Source organism: Stylophora pistillata, chromosome 4, assembly GCF_964205215.1.
Source record: "Stylophora pistillata chromosome 4, jaStyPist1.2, whole genome shotgun sequence".
NCBI lineage: Eukaryota > Metazoa > Cnidaria > Anthozoa > Scleractinia > Pocilloporidae > Stylophora > Stylophora pistillata.
The window spans coordinates 18,997,823-19,019,644 of NC_142522.1; the positions used below are offsets into that span (position 1 = coordinate 18,997,823).

Here is a 21,822-nt window from a genome sequence, read left to right on the forward strand (position 1 = left end):
GCAGTTTCATTAGTCGTTTGATTTTCCTAACTTAAAAAACGTTCGGAAAAAGTTGCAGGATAATAATAAAAAAATTCCACAGAAAAGAAATGTAGAAGTGATATTGATCCCTGCTTGTATAAAGTGTACGACAGTGATGGTTAAAATTATAGAAACATATGTTAATAGAAATTACCAAGAAATTATCATGTGAAGGTGTAGTCTGATCGTCCGGGTGAGTGTAGTCCTGAGAAGGACTGTTGTCGGTGGCAGTGACTGACGTTTCGACAACCTGTGCGGAAGTCATCATCAGAGTCAAGTGAGTGATTGTTGTCAGTGTAGTCAAGTGAGTGATTGTTGTGAGTGTAGTCCTTCTCAGGACTACACTCACCCGGACGATCAGACTACACCTTCACATGTTACCCCCGGGTTCAAACCATTTACTGCAAGAAATTATCAGTTAATTGTAGGATCATTGGTCATTTTAAAGCTGACCTTCGTTTACGTCCACGGTGTCCGTGGATTGCTTTAGAGATTAAAAAAAAAACAACGAAAAACAGTTAACAACATGTTTAACTTAGGGGATAAGAGGAAAATGGATACAGTGCATTTAGAGACTTGCTGGCTTAATGCAATGTTTCAAGAGACAGTGTGTACCTGAAAGTAATGGTCGCAACAGATTATATTCTTTGCATAGCAATCACCACTTTCATAAATGGCTGCCGGATTAATATTCTTTTGTTTAAATTTACATTAACCCTTCTGACCTCGTTCTCCAGTACAAAATTCGAAAGAATACATTATCTTAAGCGAGGCCGGAAGGGCTAATTTAAATTTAAACAAAAGAATATTAATCCGGCAGCCATTTATGAAAGTGGTGTATGTATGTCTTTAACCTTAAGAATTACAAGTGATAACAAATATTTCAAGCATCAAAGACTTACCTGTACTGGAGATGTTACCAGAGTAGTTAACCTTAGAAATTAGTTTGTGTTTTAAAATTTAATAAAATAAACCAATGTTTGAAGATGAAGTGTTTTCCTTCTAACAAAATTCCCGTGGATTTGACCACAATCATTGCACATTAAGTAACTTTCCAGGTCTTTTCTAAGAGTGACTGGCTTGTAATTTATCCTCACAGTGTTAATCTTAAATCAAAATAATGTAAAGAGAATGAGAATTTAGGAAAATGATCACCAATCTAGGACGTTCCTGAATGTCAAAAAAATTCTCCTTATCATTACCAAAGGATATTAATTTATAAAAAAAAACAGACTGTGGAAAGTATGATTCCAGTGTTCAAGTGTAAAGAGATTAAGAGGAACAACAAGATAAGATAACAAACTATCCCTTTTATTCTTCACCAGTAAAGATGGCACTATATACAATACTTACTGACTAACAACAACCAACAACCTGGAGAGCTAGAAAATTGAAAACTTTAGAGAGACTTCTACTAACTGAACTGCTAAAATTATCAACTGCAATGACTACCTGAAATCTAAAGAAAAGATATCGAAATCAAGCAAAATTACCTCATGTCTCACTTTACTTAGGGTGACAAATTATCCAAGGATTCTGGGCACAGAAAAGGTGAACTCATCACCAGGAAAGGGACTTGTTAGGAAAGGAGATTTGCACTCAATTCTACAATTCTACCACAGCACCCTCTGACTGAACTCTCAAGACCTCCAGCTAATAAACTTTCCATGAATTCTCTAGACATAACTCTACATCTACCGGTAAGTAACAAAGAACAAGACTACTAAGGATACTCTTTGGAAACAATGGGGCACCAAGAATGAACACATAAATGCCCCACTCCTAGGAGACGGTGGGGCATCCTGGATAAACATGTTCACGTACCACCCTTCAGACAGTAGGTATCAATAATAAACATATACATACACATGTATACATGCACCACATCTGGGAGACTTTGAGGACTGACAAAAGTAAGAATATGGAACAATTGGCATCTGCACCACATAATTATGTAAAGTTCACCATACCCTATTCCTCGCCTATATTAGTCCCCTGAAAGTACATTAAATTGAACCATACATGTATTATGAAAGAACATTTACTGATGCAGTGTGCATCAGTTGCCATACAACATGCTATTGCAAAAAATTCAATACAACTTCATTTCTGTAGGAAAGTAGTAAGAGAAGATATAATCACTATAGCTAGCATTTTGATAATGTTATACTTCTACAGTAACTGTACATATCAATTATAATGTGGCTGAACTATCATAAAAATATCTTGTGTAAAAGACATCATGCACTCTTTAAGAGAAATCACAGGCATTAATTAACTTTTCATCCTTCATGTTTAGGTGGAGTGTACCAGCCTGGGGGAAGAGAAAACATTGTCAGCAGTAATTGTTTGGAGCTGATAAATAATAACATTTAAATAAGCCAATATGACAAAGTGATCATTCAAAATTAATAGTTTTACCTCCAAATTTTCAAGATCTTATTTTAACAAGTCTCTTTTCAAGGTGTGAGAAACTTTTGGGTGAATTGGTTATGAGAACTTACCATTAAAGGAAAACAAATAATAGCTAGTGACTCCTGGCATTAATTCAATATCACTTGAATGCATTATTTTTTAAAGCAAGAGGTGACCTCTTACAATACCTTATCTAATAGATAATTTATACATGTAAGTCCTATCTCTTACCATTTTTCTCATGGATCTGAACCAAAGACCTAAAAGATTGTTGAGCTCGAACTAGACTGTAAACACCTGGCTGTTAATAAAAGACACAACAAATTGTGGTTTCCCTCAATGACATAAACGTATCCATCTATCCCCATTTGTGCACATAATAAGAAATAAGCTTAGAGAAAAAGACACATTTAAAAGAGGCCATGTACAAAAAAAACTGGGAGAAACTAACAGTTAAAACACTTAGATTTATCTCCTTTCTACATGTAGTTCATTCTTATTAAATTATATCTATCATTCTACTTACTAATTAAAATTAGTATTGATTCGCTTTTATTCAAATAGTTTACAAACCCATAATTATAGCACAATATTACATGTTTGTTGCAATTTGATTAATTTATTTCTTGCAAAGTATAAATTCAAATTGCAACAGAAGCATTTGCAATTGAAGATGACATGAGTAATGTTCAATCATGTTTTGCAACCTTAATTTTTTTTTAATCGAAATAATTAAACTAAGAATCAGTGACCCACCTTTTTGTTTTCTTGAAAGTTTATCCTAGCTTTTCCTTTCACTAATGTAGCAGCTATTTGCATTATAACAGCCTCAACAGTGTATGCACTACTCCAGCCCTGTAACAGGCACAAAAAAACTGATCTTGTCAATGTGTAATGCTATACATGTACAGTACATGCTACTTATTTGATGGTTTGACATGTAAAATGCACAGAAATTTTTAGGGCAATGGAATATAAGAGATACATGTCCACCCATATTATTTATACTAAACCATCAAATAAATAATTTGTACTAAAAAAAGAATAAATTTAGCTTCTAGTTTCAGAAATACATTGCACAGCCTTATCTGAGCAGCGTATTGACCCCATAAGGTGTAAAATGTAAATTAAAGATGAAGATGATGCAAGCGAAACCACTGAAGTACATTTTAGGGCTAAGAAAAAAATTTGATAAGCTTAAGAATTCATTGCACCCTTTTGAATACACCTTACCCTATTCCTTAACTAATAATATACATGAAAAAATAACTCAGTTCTGATTGGTTAAGATAAATGCAGTTTCCAGGTAATTCAGTGCAGAAGAGAGTTAATTCAGTGCAGAAGAGGGTTAATTCAGTGCAAAGAAAGTAACAAACCAAACATTCTGATTGGTCAATAATCAAAGAAACTCACAGAGTTACCAAACTCCCTGAATAATTCCTTGAACTGTTTGGCTGGACTTTGAACTTTTTTGCGCCTTAACGATGTGAAAATTTCATTTTATCTTTAAGTTATTGTTTTGATTGTGTGTGGTTGTTTTGACCAAACGCACAGTGTCACTTGCAGGGTTTGAATAAATTATTTTTGCACATGATGCACATGCTTTTCTTCTGCATAATTGTGACAAGCTAGCTCATATTTTTTCATGTATATTATTAATACATAATCACATGATTTTTCTTGTGCAACTTGGAATAAATAAGCACTTGTAAGTTTTTTCAAAGACCACAAATTGCACTCGCCCTATGGGATCATGCAATTTTGTTAGTCTTTGAAAAAATTTACTCGTGCTTATTTATTCCAAATGGCAGAAGATGGCAGAAGCAGGAAAGATCAGCGAGGAGGTGAGGAGACAGAGATGGAACTGGATTGGGCACATAATGAGGAAGGAGAGGACTCCAGAGGGAAGAAGAAAAAGAGGCCAACCGAAAACAACATGGTGGCAAATGGTGGAAAAGGAGAGAAACAGTGCAGGCTGGAAAACATGGAGTGCTGTATACTATGCAGCTGCAGACAGAACACAGTGGAGGAGAGATGTTCAAGCCTTATGTGCCTCATGGCAAAGAGAGATTTAAGGTTAAGGTATCTATTCCAAATTGCACACAAAATTATGTGATTACCTATACTAAACATATTAGAGAGGTTTGTCTGTATATATAAGTACAGTGTATACAGTATATACAGACACCTGTCATTGTACGTACAACATTTAGTTTAGTGGTCATTGTTAACTCTTATAAATATTATCACATAATGAACATAGTACACATTTTCTGATCCTTCAATCCAGTTTCAAAATGGATTCTTTACCAGGTTATAGAGCCCAAAGAGCTTATAATTTATGTATAAAACAATAGCCTTCTGCTCTGGGTTAAACATAAACTATCCTCATGTTCTCCCAACATCCCACTTGGCTTTGTCACATTATAGAGCCTGGGAAAATGTGTTCTATTGCTTCACTTCCAGTTAATTTACTACATGTACAATTATATTGGTGGGGAGAATATACATCCTAAAATATGCCATTAAATCAACAACAATTATTTGCTAAAATTTTATAATAAAAGGTACTGCTACTAAAACATGATATTTCAGGACAACATGTCACCATTATTAATAAATGTAAATTATTGGTTCAGTTACATTATATAAAGAAAGGCAAGTGTGAAACTAAATTAGAATAAAATGAGATGGAGTATGTAGAACAAAAGAATGTACACACACTATGTGTTATCAAAAATTATTTGCTAAAATGCAATCATCATCATGCTAAAATACAAACCTGAGGTGTTAGTAATTCCATGCAAAGAGCTCCCCCACTGAGGACATAACTGGTGAAAGAAGATTATTTGTACACTAAATATTTATTTAGTAAGCTCTTGGGAGCAGCAACCTGGCCAGTAGAGCCATCTGTTCAAAAGTGGATCTTATTAACCCTTTACAACCTAACATCGGTATCCATAACCTCAATACTCTTCTCTACATGTTTCTTTTAATACTGTCAAGGAGAATTCATTGGACAATAAAAGCTTCTTAGTTTGGTGATCATTTCCCATATTCTCAAGATCTTAGTGAATGGTTCAGTACTTACTATAAGGAGAAATTAGATGTTAACCTCTCTTGCAGTAGAAAGGGTTAAAGAACACATTTGGGCTGCATTGGCAGGCATTAAATAACAAGACTCAAACTAATTTCCCTTTATAAATTATTGAATAAATCCCTTTCCCCCCTTTGTAAAAAAGGATTTTTACCAGGCTGTTATTACAAATGCGACATCAGACTTAATGGGGGAAAAGAGATACAGCCATGTTTAAAACCTGAACTAAGCGCTGAATGAATAGGAGAAGAAGTAATTTCTTAGATATCAATTTCAAGATAAAAATTAGCAATAAAGAGAGCACAACATTTCAACCTCTCTGAGGTCATTCTCAAAATGACCTCACAGAGGTCGAGGCATCATGCTTCTTTATTGCTAATTTTTATTTTGAAATGAATAGGATACATGGATCCAAAAAAAAAAAAATGTACATGTAAAAACACTATTTCTCTTAAAAGAATATTTTCTTCCATATTGAACTTACCCTGCTGTTAATACTGGATACACAACTCTGACAAATGGGGGATCAAATGGAAATTTATCCTGAAAAAAAGCAATTGGTAACATGAACTTCAAATCTTTTAAAGTGAAGGCTGTTAATAGACAGAATATAAAAATGCCAAAGCTACAGTATACTACATCCCTACAAAGGTTCATAAAAGATAGCCACAGGAAAGACAAACAAGACTGGACACCCACAAGATTTGTTGCTAAATATCAAATATAACTGAAAGTGCATTTGGCACAAATTCTGTCAAACTAAGTCTTTACTGTCCTACATGCACATTCTGACCTACATAATTTGTGAGAAACTTGCAACACTTTCGATCATTTGCTTGAATTTATGTATTTTACCTCTCCTGCAAGAGTTGCTCAACAAAAAAAGATCTGTCCAGCCCTTAAATAGTTGATACTTAAAAAGCTAAGTCTAAAAAACACAAGTTTATATTGTTCAGTGCAGCCACTTTCTTGCTCTGCTTTCCATCCATATTTCTGCCCTGTTCTGTTGTGTAATACTATCACATACATGTAATGTTTTTTGAATTTGCAGAGCTTCAGATATCCACAAGATTGATAATATTCCAAAAATACATTTCTACATTACTTACTGTAAATGTCATGTTTAGCAACACATGATCTGTACCCTCTTGACCTCTAAGCTGCATCAGGTCTTTGTGTAATGTACTGTCTGGGTCAACCCTACATTGAAAACAATTCGTTAGTCACTCAGTTATGTAATGGTTAAATTAGTTCTTGATACTGTCATTTCACACTGCAGCACTGTAGTTTGATTTTCACTTCATTTCTTTTGTCTTATAATAATTAATACTAACAATTTGTCAGGCACTGTGACACATTTTGCTTGCTAAAATAGAGATTTTTCTAAGCTGCATGTAAAATGTCTTTTAACCCGTGTGACTGTTCAGATAATTTTGATATAATTTTTTTCAAGTTTAATTTTCTCAATGCCCAACTGTAAAGTGATAACCTATAATAGAGTTATAATAGAGTTCATGTTCTTAGGCATTAACCTGGGCCTTGGGCCTCTCTCAGAGTAATTTTGACACTCTTCTAGCTAGCAGCTTGGGCTAAAAGGCCGGACTCCGAGTCAGGCCCAAAACATTTCTGCCGCAAATGTAAACTCTATTGTTTTATCACCATAGTCTAAAAATAAATTGAAACCAGTTTCAATGTTTATTTTCTTTTCCTAAAATAACTGGTTTCAATTGAAAACATTTTTATAAAAAGGAAAAATTGAAACACATGTCCATGATCAATAATGTCTTACATATCTCGCAAAATAAATTATTGAGTGTACACACCTTATAATTTTTATTGTCCAGTCATATAAGTTGTCATTATTGAGGCATACAGAATATGTCCCTTGAAGAAAAAAAGCAATTTTGAATAAAAATTAAATGTACCCCAACATGCAAAGGTAGTAAACAACTTTTCATCCTGTAAGTTTCTCTCAAACGTACTGCACAAATTAACGTACTTGTAACCTGTATACAAGTACAATTAACACATCCCCATTTAAAAATGTACTTCACCATTTTAAAATGTACTTGACATTTCAGGTATCTTAGTTCCTGAATGAGCCAATCAGATCTCAAATGCATTTTTAATGAGTTCTCTGGGAACTAAGTTCCTGTGTCAACCAATCAGATTTGGTTTGTAATATGGACTTTACTCTTTAGGAACTAAGTTCCTCAACAAACCAATGACATGGAAGAATACATGACGTGACATTTCTAAATTAAGATTCGCCTGTTTAATTTATGTCAACACTAAATAGAGCGGACAACAATGTTACACTTTGGAAATGAGTCGAATACACGATGGTCTACACGGCAACGAAAAGGCATCTGATACCACACAATTCTGTAAAAAATGCCACAGCGGTTTTGCCGCGCTTTTTACCAGCGCTAATACATATATCTTGTTAGTAGTTTTGTTGTGTAGTATCGCTGATTATTATTACAAGTTGTGCCGTAGTTTGACGAGCCCCTAGGGCGTGTGAAAATACAAATAACGAGTAAAATTTTTACTCAGCGATACTATACAACAAAACGTCTAATAAGTTATTTATTATCCAACACGCCAAACTGTTATATATATGTTGTTCAGTGCGGGTGAATTTCGCGGATATTTATTTACGGGGAGTGCGTGACAGAAGTATGCGAAGCAGTACCAAACTGGCGCGTTGTTTTGTTGCTGTTTCTATTTTCTTCGACGAATTAAAGGAAGAAATTTCCTGGACGTCGAGCTGTTCTTCTTCATTTGATTCATCTAGTAAACTTAGATCTATATTTGCCAGCCATTCTGACTCTTCGTCGTAGGATGTATGATTCAAACTGGCTGCTGTTTTGCTTTTCGTCATTTAACTACAAATCCACCGTCATTTAACTACAAATTCTCCGCTTGCGCGATGCGAGAAACTCTGTTTAACCGATACTCTAGAGTACAAATACCGCGTGACATTTGTACTCAACCAATCGTTTCGTAACATTTTCAACGCTGTAGTGTATGTATAAAGGGCAGAAATTTCCTCTCCGACGCTTCAAATGCGTTGTTTATTTTGTTTCGGAAAAGTATTTCGCTACGCTTCAATGATCTCGTCTCGGATTGGTGAAAAAATGACAGGTGTATTCATGCGTAGAAATGAACTTACACTTGCGAAACGAGATGTAATCGGCGTTGAGTTTCTTGTTTTCCTCTTCTCTCTCGTGAGTTGAAAAAATCCATTCCCAAAGTAAAATTAGGCAGATCTTCATCGGCGTATTCGCTTGTTGCCATGTCTAGTTTAACTTTTTTACGGAAGTTTTTCCCGGTTTTTAATGAAAAATGCTGAAGTCACTCGCGCGAAAAAAAAAATTGTCCCGAGGGATTTGACGTCACCAGCGTGAACCAGTGGGAAGCACACTCGCGCAATTGAGTTTGATTGCACGACTCTTAGAAGCTATGTTGTAATAAGCAACATAAAAAAAAACTTCCGCAAAAAGTTAAACTAGACATGGCAACAAGCGAACAAGCAGATGAAGATCTGCCTACTTTTTCTTTGGGAATGGATTTTTCAACTCTCGAGAATAAACCCAGAGAAAGGGAAAACAAAACAATCAACGGTTTCATCTCGTTTCGGAACTCTAACTTCATTTCCATGAAGTTCATGGAATGCACCTGTCAGTTTTTGACCAATCTGGGACAAGATTATTGAAGCATAGCAAAATACTTTTTCGAAACAAAATAAACAATGCATTAAAGCGTAGGAGAGGAAATCTCAGCCCTTTATACATAAGCTACAGCGTTGAAAATGTTATATAACAATTGGCTACGCCTCGAGCAACTCTTACGCATCTTTCGTGCTCTCCAAACTTACCGCGTGCTTCATATCTCGATGAACGCACGCTGACGTATGAGCGCTGATGCCGAGTCTCGTTTCCCGTTGCTTTTCTCTTTTTCTGCCTCGGTTAAGAATTCTAGCCAAAGGGAAAAGGTCGCAAAATTGTCTTCGTTTTGGGATTGGTGGGCCGAGTCTCTATTTTTATCCATTATTGTCGCGAAGTATAATATTTTTCACCGTGTTCACAAATTTGCCGCTCGCGCGAAAAAAAAAAATTCTGGCGAAGCCATTTGCAGGCGCCAACAGCGGGTGCTATCGAGATCTGGAGCACGCTTACAGATACTGAGTTTGATTGCGCGGCTCTGCCATGTTATAAATTCAATTTGTTGTCTGTGTTATTTAGTGTTGACATGAATAAAACAGGCAAACCTTAATTTAGAAATGACATGTCATACATTCTTCCGTGTCATTGGTTTGTTGAGGAACTTAGTTCCTAAAGAACAAAGTTGATACTACAAACCAAATATGATTGGTTGACACAGGAACTTAGTTCCCAAAGACCTCATGAAAAATGTATTTGAGATCTGAATGGCTCATTCTGAAACTAAGATACCTTTAATGTCAAGTACGTTTTGAAATGGTGATGTACACAAGTCAAAACAGTCTCCCCCGGCAATGTTGCTCTTGCGATAAGTTTTTAGACCGGTTTATGTTGCTTATTACAACATAGCTTCTAAGAGTCGTGCAATCAAACTCAATTGCGCGAGCGTGCTTCCCACTGATTCACGCTGGTGACGTCAAATCCCTCGGGACAATTTTTTTTTTCGCGTGAGTGACTTCAGCATTTTTCATTAAAAACCGGGAAAAACTTCCGTAAAAAAGTTAAACTAGACATGGCAACAAGCGAATACGCCGATGAAGATCTGCCTAATTTTACTTTGGGAATGGATTTTTTCAACTCACGAGAGAGAAGAGGAAAACAAGAAACTCAACACCGATTACATCTCGTTTCGCAAGTGTAAGTTCATTTCTACGCATGAATACACCTGTCATTTTTTCACCAATCCGAGACGAGATCATTGAAGCGTAGCGAAATACTTTTCCGGAACAAAATAAACAACGCATTTGAAGCGTCGGAGAGGAAATTTCTGCCCTTTATACATACACTACAGCGTTGAAAATGTTACGAAACGATTGGTTGAGTACAAATGTCACGCGGTATTTGTACTCTAGAGTATCGGTTAAACAGAGTTTCTCGCATCGCGCAAGCGGAGAATTTGTAGTTAAATGACGGTGGATTTGTAGTTAAATGACGAAAAGCAAAACAGCAGCCAGTTTGAATCATACATCCTACGACGAAGAGTCAGAATGGCTGGCAAATATAGATCTAAGTTTACTAGATGAATCAAATGAAGAAGAACAGCTCGACGTCCAGGAAATTTCTTCCTTTAATTCATCGAAGAAAATAGAAACAGCAACAAAACAACGCGCCAGTTTGGTACTGCTTCGCATACTTCTGTCACGCACTCCCCGTAAATAAATATCCGCGAAATTCACCCGCACTGAACAACATATATATAACAGTTTGGCGTGTTGGATAATAAATAACTTATTAGACGTTTTGTTGTATAGTATCGCTGAGTAAAAATTTTACTCGTTATTTGTATTTTCGCACGCCCTACGGGCTCGTCAAACTACGGCACAACTTGTAATAATAATCAGCGATACTACACAACAAAACTACTAACAAGATATATGTATTAGCGCTGGTAAAAAGCGCGGCAAAACCGCTGTGGCATTTTTTACAGAATTGTGTGGTATCAGATGCCTTTTCGTTGCCGTGTAGACCATCGTGTATTCGACTCATTTCCAAAGTGTAACATTGTTGTCCGCTCTATTTAGTGTTGACATAAATTAAACAGGCGAATCTTAATTTAGAAATGTCACGTCATGTATTCTTCCATGTCATTGGTTTGTTGAGGAACTTAGTTCCTAAAGAGCAAAGTCCATATTACAAACCAAATCTGATTGGTTGACACAGGAACTTAGTTCCCAGAGAACTCATTAAAAATGCATTTGAGATCTGATTGGCTCATTCAGGAACTAAGATACCTGAAATGTCAAGTACATTTTAAAATGGTGAAGTACATTTTTAAATGGGGATGTGTTAATTGTAATATCATCAATAGAAAAAAAATATACAAATATTATATTTGTTAACTGTTATTAGTATAATTTCAGAGCTGAGCAAAGAGTTTCCAGCAATCTGATTGGTCGAGCGGTTCCTTATGACGCTATATAAACCATTCCATGCAGTTTATATAAAATGTTAAAATAAAATGTTAATAAATGTTAAAAATGTTATGATTTGAGTAATTTCTCTGTTGTTCAGCTCGGAAATTATAATAAAACAATTATTCGCCTCAGGTTCAGTGAATAGTGTCGAAGAATCTCCTCGACTTCGTCTTTGGGATTACTCGACAATATTCACCTCGCCTTCGGCGAATAATTGTTAATTATAAAGTGATTACTGTTATAATTATCATTATTGTATCATCATTATGATAATAATTATTATCATTACTGTTATTATCATTATCATCGATATTGTCATTATTACATGTACACTACACCTAAATATACTACTAATTTATGAAAAGTTACTTACACCATTATTAAAGAATAATGAAGTAACTGATTGAAACATTTTGCTACTGACTGTGCTATTAGTCATTTCATAGTTAGTAGAGGGGACTGGTTAGGAAATGCAGCAAACTTCAGTCGGATAGGTTATTGTTCGATTTTATCGAGGTCACGTGACAATGACCCTGCACACATAAATCCAAAATGGCGCCGTAGGCGAAGCCCGAAGACATAGAGAAATGTAAGTAAACACACTGTATAGTTCAGTAGTGGGACTTAGCTTAGTAGGGTAAGTGAAGGCTCGCGAGTGTTTGTTGATAAAGTGTGCGTCTCTAACTCTTTACAATTATACAGCATTTCTCTTTAATGATAACTTATGTTTTTGTATTTTTAAGTTGAAACCGAGAAGATGCTCAAGACTAAGCCTAGATTTGGCGCTATACCTACTTTAAATATGCCTAAGAAGTTGCATCAAACTGAACCAGTGAAGACACGACCTGCAAGATCGATAGTCAAAGATGTCGCTCCTGAACAAAATGCCAAGTATTATAAAAGCTTCAAAGACTTGGTATCAAGACTGAAGGCCTTGAAATCCATTAAAGATTGGACTCTAGAAGAACTGAGCGATAGGATTGTGCTAAAGAAAGTCACGACTGCTCTACTACCTGAACTTCAGATAATGATCGATGACAGCTTGGGCTTCACTATCTCTGTGTCTGGATGGCTACTGCCTGACGATCATGGACTTTATATGAAAGCGTTGAGATCTGTAAGGAATATTATAGTATCTGAACTTGTTAAGAGTACAGAAGTGTTGTTTGTTTGCCCTGGTGTTAAGCCAACTGCTTCTTTCAGTGAGTTAACACACCATGTTATTTCAAAGCCAAGTGATCCCTTGTTTGATTCTGATGATGGCGAAGATTCATTCCCACGCAAAGAGTTTTGGAGAACTTGTAATTGTTCTGTTTTGTGCAAAACAGACGATCAGTGCCCAAGCTGTAGTAGTTTTCAACATAAGCAAACACTTTCTGACAATGCAAAATGCCGCAAACTAGCTGAACCAGCACATCTGTTTGCACCTGTTTCAAAAACATCTCCTCAAAGAATTAAGGCGACATTACAACTTCAAAAGACTTAAATGTGCTGAACTTGAAAAGCAGCTTTACAACATGAGATGTGAAATCCAGAAATCCAGTCTTAAAGTTGATGATGAACTGAGTAGGGACATAACTTCGATACTCAGCAATTCAAGTGAGAATATCCCTCCATTTATGAATCTCTTTTGGTAGGAACAAAAAAAGATCTTATCTGCCAGTACCACTGGAGTGAAGTATCATCCTATGATAGTTCGCTTTTGTTTATCACTTGCTGCAAAATCCCCTTCTTGTTACGAGGAATTGCGCAAGAGTAATATCTTAAGGCTGCCAAGCCAAAGAACACTAAGAGACTATAGGAACTGTATTCGCCCATGCACTGGATTCCATGAGGATGTCATTGAGGAGCTAATTGTACAGTCACAGAGCTATTTTGATGTCCAAAGATATGTGGTGTTGCTCTTTGACGAAATGAAGATCACCTCAAACCTGGCTTTTGACAAATTCACTGGAGAATTAATTGGGTATGTCGATCTCGGAGATCCTGATGTCAACTTTGCAAGCCTAGAAAAAGCTGATAACCTTGCCAGCCATGCATTAGTTTTCATGGTACGAGGTGTGTGCACCGAGCTCAAATTCAGTTTAGCTTATTTTGCTACGGATGGTATCACATCATACCAACTAATGCCGCTCTTCTGGGAGGCTATTGGCATCCTTGAGATGTCATGTAACCTATACATACATACATCCTTTATTTGGTAAAGCAGGTTGAGGAAATGGCAGCTAATGCTGATGTGAACCTGCTATCTACTAATAAACAGCTAAAAATATATACGTCTCCTAGTATGAATAATCATACGTATCAATAATACATTATATATACGGGTAGGATAAGTAAGTAAATATATATATATATATAAATATTAGTATAAGTCAAATTAACTCAAACAATGCATTTAAAGGAAAATAAATACAAAGATAAAATTTACATTAAAAAATTTTAGATAAATAATAATTGTAAGAATAATAATAAGATAACAAGATGGCAAACTAGATATCAGTAGTACTTAAATTCGTCACTGATATTGTTGGTAGCAGTGGAGTTTGAGCCGAAATTAATTTGGTCAATGCATTTATAGAATTTCTTAATACTAGCCTTAAAAGAGGAGTAACTAGGCTTAGACTTTAACTGACTAGGTAGGCAATTCCAGACAATACTAGCGCGATGAGTGAAAGAATTGTGCAGGGCTTTGGATTTAGGACATTTAAGAGCAAATCTTAAGTTATCTCTTAAATTGTATGAGGTCTGGTGCTTTGTAAATAAACTGTTTATGTTATCAGGAGCTAGGTTGTGAAAGGCCTGGTATGCAATACAGGCAAGTCTTCTCTTGTACATGTAATGTATAGATGTCCATTTTGCTATGCTAAGAACTTCATGTTTTGGGATATTTGTGCTGATCTTGTGAATCAGTCTGGCAGCACGGATGTGCGAATCCTCGAGGTCGGCCAACAAGTTGGAAGATCCCCACAAAGATATACAATAAGTTACGCTTGGCAGAATACCTTTGAAGTAAATAGAATCCAGAGTGGATCCAGAGTGCACTTCCGATGGGGTAACACCGCACAGGAGGTTCTTGCGAATGCACAAAGTTCTAGATGGCAATGCTGATGGTGATGTGTGCTACCGCACTATCAATTTGTATGCCACACACCGCTTCATCTATTTCTTTTCAGATGCTCCTCACCTAGTGAAAACAACACGTAACTGCCTCTACAGTTCTGGCCATGGATCATGTACCAGGTAAGATGTCTTAAAATCACAAATGGGCATTGAAATCTGTGTACTTTTAAGTACACAGATATTAAAAAGACATTAAAATGTCTTTGCTTATTTTGCAAATCAATTCATCGATGTTTCTTATGGTGCATTTATAATGAAAATCCTCACAATTGTATTTCCTTGTCAGCATTTAATTTAGTTGTTTATCTGTTTTTGTTTTTGTTATTGTTTTGTTTTTGTTAAACATGTAATTGCAACAATGAAATAATACAATAATAGAAATTTAATGTATTTCTAATTTTGATTTATTTTTATTTTTTAGGTACATGTGGAATGATGGTCATTTTATTCTTTGGCAGCACATAGCTCACCTATTTTACCAAGATGTAGAAAATGGGTTGAAGTTGCTACCAAGAATAACCTACGATCATATTAAGTTAAATTCCTATTCCACCATGAGAGTTAATCTGGCAGCCCAAGTACTAAGTGCGTCAGTAGCAGCAGTGTTGAGGGAGTTTGGAACTCCAGAGATGCAAGCAACAGCCAAATTGTGTAGCATGATCGATTCCTTCTTCGATTGCCTCAATGTGAGAAGTACGAAAGAGCACGAGAGAAAGTAGAAACCATTTTTGGCACCATATACATCACAGAATGATGCCTGATTCACTTGGCTAGAAAGTGATTTCCTTGGCTATCTAAGGGATTGGAAAGAAAGCATAACCAACCGACCTGGGAATTTTTCCAAAAATGCTCAAAGCCGTATGTTTTTATCCTGGCAGACCTATGACGGTTTACAAATTACAGCCCACTCTGCTGTAGAAGCAACAAACTTCCTCCTGGGAGAAGGTATGGAATATGTACTTACAGAGAGATTTTGCCAGGATTCTGTCGAAGAGTACTTTGGCAACCAAAGAAAGCTGGGACGAAGAAGTGACAATCCTGACATGAGAACATTTGGGTACAGTAACAATACCATCATGGTCCAACGTGTAGTGTCCTGCCAATCAGGTAACACAAGAGGAAGAAGAGATAGAGACAAGGCATGGGTTAACATTTCAAATGATCCTGTCCCAAAGAAAAAAAGGAAAAAAGACAAGTAGTAGGCCCAAAAAGAGATTCATTTCTATTTAAGTTCACATTCAAATACATATGATAACATTGTATTAGTATGTTCTAAGAAACTAGCTTCCAGACGTTTTAGCTTTAATAAATAAATGTATATACAGTACTTAGCATGTTAAATAAGAAAGTCAACATTAAGTATGACTAGAAATGCTGAAAATAAACAAGTTACTCTATGTTAGATACTTTAACCATATAGCCTTTATACTGATTTTTGTCTATAAAATAATCATTAATGAGCAATATTTAATATATTGCAGGTTGTAGTTACCAAATTCATCTCTTGTAATAAATTACTTATTGACAAATTGTTGCAGGCTCTTAATTCTAACTATATCTGCCTTTCTTGTTCCTTGCTGGCTCTACAAATTTCCTTTCGAAGTTCTTTTGTCTTCATTTGTTTACATTGAATTTTATGTTTCTGTAGAACATCTTTGGCCAGTCAAAAACACCGTACAATAACATATAAATGAATAATGCTGTCCAATACATCTTTTGCAATGCTGTTATCTACCACTATGTCTGAGTCCAACAATATGGTGTTATATGCTGAGACCAAATGAACATCACAAGCTGATTTGGTTTCTATCTTAGCATTGTCAATCTTCAGCTGGAGACTTCCTGAGCTCAGAATCCTAGAATTATGTTCTATTCTCTTAAAAATTGTTTGAGCTTGTTTAGAAATAGCCCAAAGTCCACCTCGGTTTAAAGATGAAATTAGTTTTTGACTCTCTGCAACATGAAAATCTTTCCTTTGCCAGCTTTCAGTATTGAAGCTGTTTGTTCAGTATGTGCTGTGGGTTTGTATACATTGTTCACCTTGCTATAAAGCTTGTGCAGTACATATCCTCCAATATATTGTAACCCTGCCATTTCTCTATTACACAGTTTAGTAGGGATATTGGGATTTGGTGATTCATCTTTCTGTTTGCTGTGGGCTATCAAACACTCAGCCACTTTGGTACTAAGCAATATTGCCGCATTACTTGACAACCCCACAAAAATCTTTGTTGAATTGAGGCCTATTCTTGAATAGTACTTCGAGTAGAATTGTTCTGCATTTCCAGTTTTAACCAAACGCATATACAAGGATTCTACTTTTGAGAAGTCCATATTTTCTTGATTCCAGGCAATCGTTTATCTTCGTAGCTCTTCTCTTACGCTTTGAGGGTAGATTTTTCTTTCAATTATTTCATCTCGTGCTTTCACTGATAACGCTTCGAAGTCTTCAGCAGTGAATTTGGCTTCTTGAGTCGGTTGATTTCCCCACACTTGTTCCTCCTTATGCTTTACTGTCTTATGTCTTTTTAATCCAGCCTTAGTCTTGCATTTCTTTTGGCACAACTCGCAAAAATTCCCTCTTCGTATTGAACCTCAAAATCGAAAGACTTTCAGTAAAAAAATGTTGTACTACGACCGATGCCATTGCTAAGGGCATCAATAACTACAAAGTTTTTGGGCGAAAATAACGTTTTAAAGGCTTCTCAAATACTTAGAGAGTCAGCTGCTTCGACAAAGTGCTGTTGTAATTCTTCCTCGTTTTCCAAAGTTCCAATATGACATTAAAATCGTCGCCGAAGAAAAATAAGTCGTTCATGTCCGCCATGTTGTTTTGGTTCTGTGCAGGGTCATTGGTCACGTGACGTTCAATCGAAGCTCAGGGGACAGACAATAGGCTGGCCCTTTGAAGCTTACTGCGTTTCCTAACCAGTCCCCTCTACTAACTATGGTCATTTAGTACTTTTGTTCCAAAAATAAATAAATCATATACAATTAATAAATGAAGTAGTGGGATTTCACGTTATCAATTTTGTCAAGACAAAAAATAAAAACACACCTGTTTTGAAACTCTCAGATCTGTACACATCTCTAAGTTCTTTCATTAATCTGTCAGTAGCTTGGATAGATCCACTCACTGTCCCCTGGATAAAGTTGAGAACAAAATATTTAAACACATAGTCCTGACTTTGGACAAAATACTAAATGATTTACCAATAATTTTAAAGGGAAATTCACCACTTGACGAGGGAATTCCACACTAAATTGCATACGAAAACCAATATTGCACAAATCCCAAAGCGATGAGTGCAATATTGGTTTTCAAGTGCAATTTAACCCAGAATTCATGAGTCAAGTAATGGATTTTCCTCGAATCGCTTAATAATTGAATAAAAACAAGGAAAAAAAACCAGCGTTACTAATAGTTGTTAAGAATATGTAGATGAGAAACAATAACACTTAGCCTTGTTTTCAACTCACAATTCCATGCTAAATACCTTGCTTCATTAACCAATCAAAATACACGATTTTATTCAATGATGCAATTCCCTATTACATAGTTTTGCTGCCAATTCAATGATATGTATGTACCACTTAAAGATAGTAAAATAAATATCATTTTATAAGGTCATTCATTTCCAAGCAAATCCCACTTCTAACCCAGTAGTAATTATTTGTGTAAAGTTTTTTCAGACAGGTAAAACTAAACCATGTTTGCTTGAGATCTGAATATAATTATATTATCATTCCCCAATAACACCAACCTTGAGGTGGTCTTCCCTTCTATTCACTCGTATCCTCTCCAATACTGCATAATTTGCTGCCCCAATATCCTGAAGTTCTTTGTTAGAGTCTTGTCTACACAAAAAGAGAGGAACATTATACCATATACATGTGATAAACATTTATCATAAATGATTATTGCACAGTCCTGCTTTGTCATAAAATTTGAAAAATAAAAATTACAAGAAAAAAAAAAGTCAAACCACATCCAGTACATGATGAGTGTACTGCACACAACTTACTCTGTATCTTCTTCCATTTCATAATTATCAGAATCCTCACTATCATCATGACCCTGATCCAAATAAAAAAAAAATCCCTTAAAGAAAGTTTTCTCAAAATTGTTTATTAAATTCACCTCCCTTATTTCAAAAGCATAGTCTTGCAAATAAATGGTCACTACAGACCTCATTTTTGAGATTCTTAAGAGCTTTGAAACATCATAAATTATTTTCTCAAATAAGCACTTGGGCACTTAAATGTAGTTAAAATTTCAGCTAAAAGAAAGGGCATTTATTGGAAGGAGGGCACTTGATTGAGGGGGTCACTAATTACGTTTTCCTTTCCACAAATTGTAACTTTATTTAAGCTAACCCTTGCAAAACTTAGACAAAAACAAAAATTCCATTATCCATATTCACAAACTGGCAAAGTTTCATGGAAATCAGAGAGATGGCATGTAGCATGACTGCATGGTTCTCTCATAGACAGTCTCGTTCTTAATGTTATTTTTTTTCTGACCATACTTTCTCCATTTCTGGAACTTTTGGACTTTTCAAGTATCTGAAACTATATACCAATCCTATGTATAAGCTTTTTTTTTAATTTTCTAATGATGAACAATATTTTCATCATAAATTTCTGTTTTTGAAGATTGTGCCAAAGATCCCAGGAAAGAAAAGTGATTCCAGTCCACTCTACCAAAGTAGCAGACCTTTTGCACTTGTGTATATGCAAGTCCATAATTTAACAACAATATTTTGTACCTCTTCTAAACCTTCATCCTCACTTTCCTCATCTTCTTGAGAGGTTGTTGACTCTTTTACCTCAACATCTTCCTGAAAAATCCAAACACAAGTTGATTTGGACAGAAAAGCACATTCAACACTTCGTTATCATCCAAAATAACAAGATTTTGTCAAAAAAACACCATCCATTTAAACCCAAGTTAAGAGCATAAAAGAAAAATCTTACTAAACAAGCCAATTTTCAAAATGTACAGACAAGACAGAAATGTATCTTAGGCATCTCAAGTACAACTTTACGTGACTGTTCAGTAGATGTTAAAAAAACTACAAGTACATGTAATGCTCTCTTAAAAATACATCAGCATTGATTGTCATGGTGTTTGTTTTATACAGTATAAAACTGTACGACATTACCATTAGGACCAGCACTGGTACTGGTTAAAAATTCTTGAGAAAGTTCACCACAAAAACATTTCTCTACATAATTTTTGATGTAAGTAGTTTAGAAGACAGAGGAAATCCCAAGCTGCATTACACTGCAGAATCGTACTGTAGCATCGCATGGCAGTGTCACACAAGGGTAAAGAAATCCAAGATGTAAACAAGAAACAAATTTCACGCATGCTAATTAGCGACCACCGAACGCTCTCATAACTATTATTTCCAAATGAACGCTGAGTTTTTTGTTTATTCACCACGCCTTTAGAGGATAATTTATCTGTATTAACGATTGTAAAATCTTGTTTTTCTCCATAGATATTATTAGCGCACATTTTCACTTCCGGTTAAGACCCTCTGAACATACAACCCTTTAAAAATTTGACGTAACCACAGGAAAACCATGCGATGTCTCGACATGATTGCAACTAATTAAAAACTGAAAGAAAAATTCTGTTCTAGTTTGTTTAAAAGGTGAAAGGAAGAGATATCCCTTATCTTTAAGCCAAACGACTGTAAAGTAAGTGAACACCAACTGAATGAACTTACGTGTATGAGCTGTACAAGATCTAGGTTGTCTATGTGTGATGGTATAGGAAGGTCTTGCCATTTATACAACTCCTTCGCCAAGTATTTTGTTGAGCGAAGAAGCTGAGAGATAAAAAAAAGACAACATTAGTTGACGTAAAGCCGATCTTCAAAGTAACGCAGGCAAGATTCCAACGGAATGAAAGAACACGTAAACTCATCTCACCAAATTGGGCGCTGAAGGCTCAATACTACTCAAGAATTCGAGTATCTGAGTGATTTTCGCATCTTCGCTTTCAGCAAACCACATCGGGGGTGGGTTAGGATAGGATTCCTGTTGAACCAACGGTATAAACACAATTAGAGCAGCTTTAACATCCTCTTGAAAGGATGTAATATTTTTTCAATCATAGCATTTAATCAAAGATTACTCACAAAGATATTGCAGTGGACTACATGTTCGCCATTTGTTGCGAGGAATCGGCACGTCACTTCGTCCAAACCGTTGGCTTCAACTCGGAAATGCTCGTGCCGTGGGCCAAAGGTTTTTTCCAGGATACTAAGCTCCCGCTTAAGCTCTTGAAACTTTGACATTTGCCTTGCTCAGGCAATAGCGAGAGCTATCTCCAGCTAAAAACAGTTTCCATTAACAAACAAGATAGTCCGTGAATGAAATTTCGCGAATTTCGCGTCTTTACCAAGTGTTTTGAACCGCTGACCAGATCGAACATGGAATGGGTGATTGGGTGAAGAGACGGGGGGAGGGGGTGAGTTGAAGGTTGTTATGATCGAAAAGGAGGTGTTGTTGTCAATATTTTCTTTTTCTTTTTTTCTTTTTGCTGAGGAGTTTTTTTTCTTTTAAATCAGGAGTTCCATGATACTTTCTTTTTTCTGGCCGAGAGCTTGTGTGTCGTCTCAAATTTGTCCTCGCAAGATCAAGCCCTAAGAAACTGACTTTGCTACAGGTTGGACACTCACTCACGCAGTGTTTTAGGGAAGTGAACAGAAGACTAGAAGGCTATGCTCTTGGTATGGACGATTAGTAAAACATTAATTCGTGTAAATCACACCCCATTCTAGACAAGAACAAATTAACCCGGCCTTTATTTGTTTATTCTTATCTTAAAAAAGTAATAATTATACTTTGGTGAGACGCAAATCACTGTGACTAAACTAGAATTAAAAGCCAAATTGAAAACAAGAAAGAGATTTTATTGCTAGCCGGAATTAATATATTCTAAGGTGTGCTCTGATTGGCTAATCAAACTCTGAATATCCTTTGCTATTGATCTCCGAGCAACGCGCGCGAG

General features: G+C 35.8%; 1 protein-coding gene across 3 annotated transcripts; it reads right to left on the reverse strand.

Moving 5' to 3' along the window:
- Positions 1 to 1,311: 1,311 nt before the first annotated feature.
- Positions 1,312 to 21,218, reverse strand: LOC111332735 (ubiquitin-conjugating enzyme E2 Q2). Of its 3 annotated transcripts, XM_022938150.2 has the most exons (14): positions 20,948 to 21,218; positions 20,739 to 20,846; positions 20,534 to 20,635; positions 19,565 to 19,636; positions 18,821 to 18,873; positions 18,560 to 18,653; positions 17,854 to 17,938; positions 7,357 to 7,417; positions 6,643 to 6,733; positions 6,018 to 6,076; positions 5,219 to 5,267; positions 3,193 to 3,291; positions 2,668 to 2,737; positions 1,312 to 2,335 (listed from the first exon to the last, which is right to left on the reverse strand). In XM_022938150.2, the coding sequence occupies exons 1-14, from the start codon at positions 21,104 to 21,106 to the stop codon at positions 2,304 to 2,306; spliced, it is 1,134 nt and encodes a 377-aa protein (XP_022793885.1). In that variant the 5' UTR covers positions 21,107 to 21,218; the 3' UTR covers positions 1,312 to 2,303. The 3 variants fall into 3 exon arrangements, 2 of the variants coding, with proteins under 2 accessions (XP_022793885.1, XP_088614216.1); XR_016000424.1 differs by lacking the exons at positions 1,312 to 2,335; positions 2,668 to 2,737; positions 3,193 to 3,291; ... (2 more) ...; positions 6,643 to 6,733; positions 7,357 to 7,417 and adding exons at positions 10,808 to 12,517; positions 12,686 to 17,389; XM_088758090.1 differs by lacking the exons at positions 1,312 to 2,335; positions 2,668 to 2,737; positions 3,193 to 3,291; ... (2 more) ...; positions 6,643 to 6,733; positions 7,357 to 7,417 and adding an exon at positions 10,808 to 17,389.
- Positions 21,219 to 21,822: the final 604 nt, after the last annotated feature.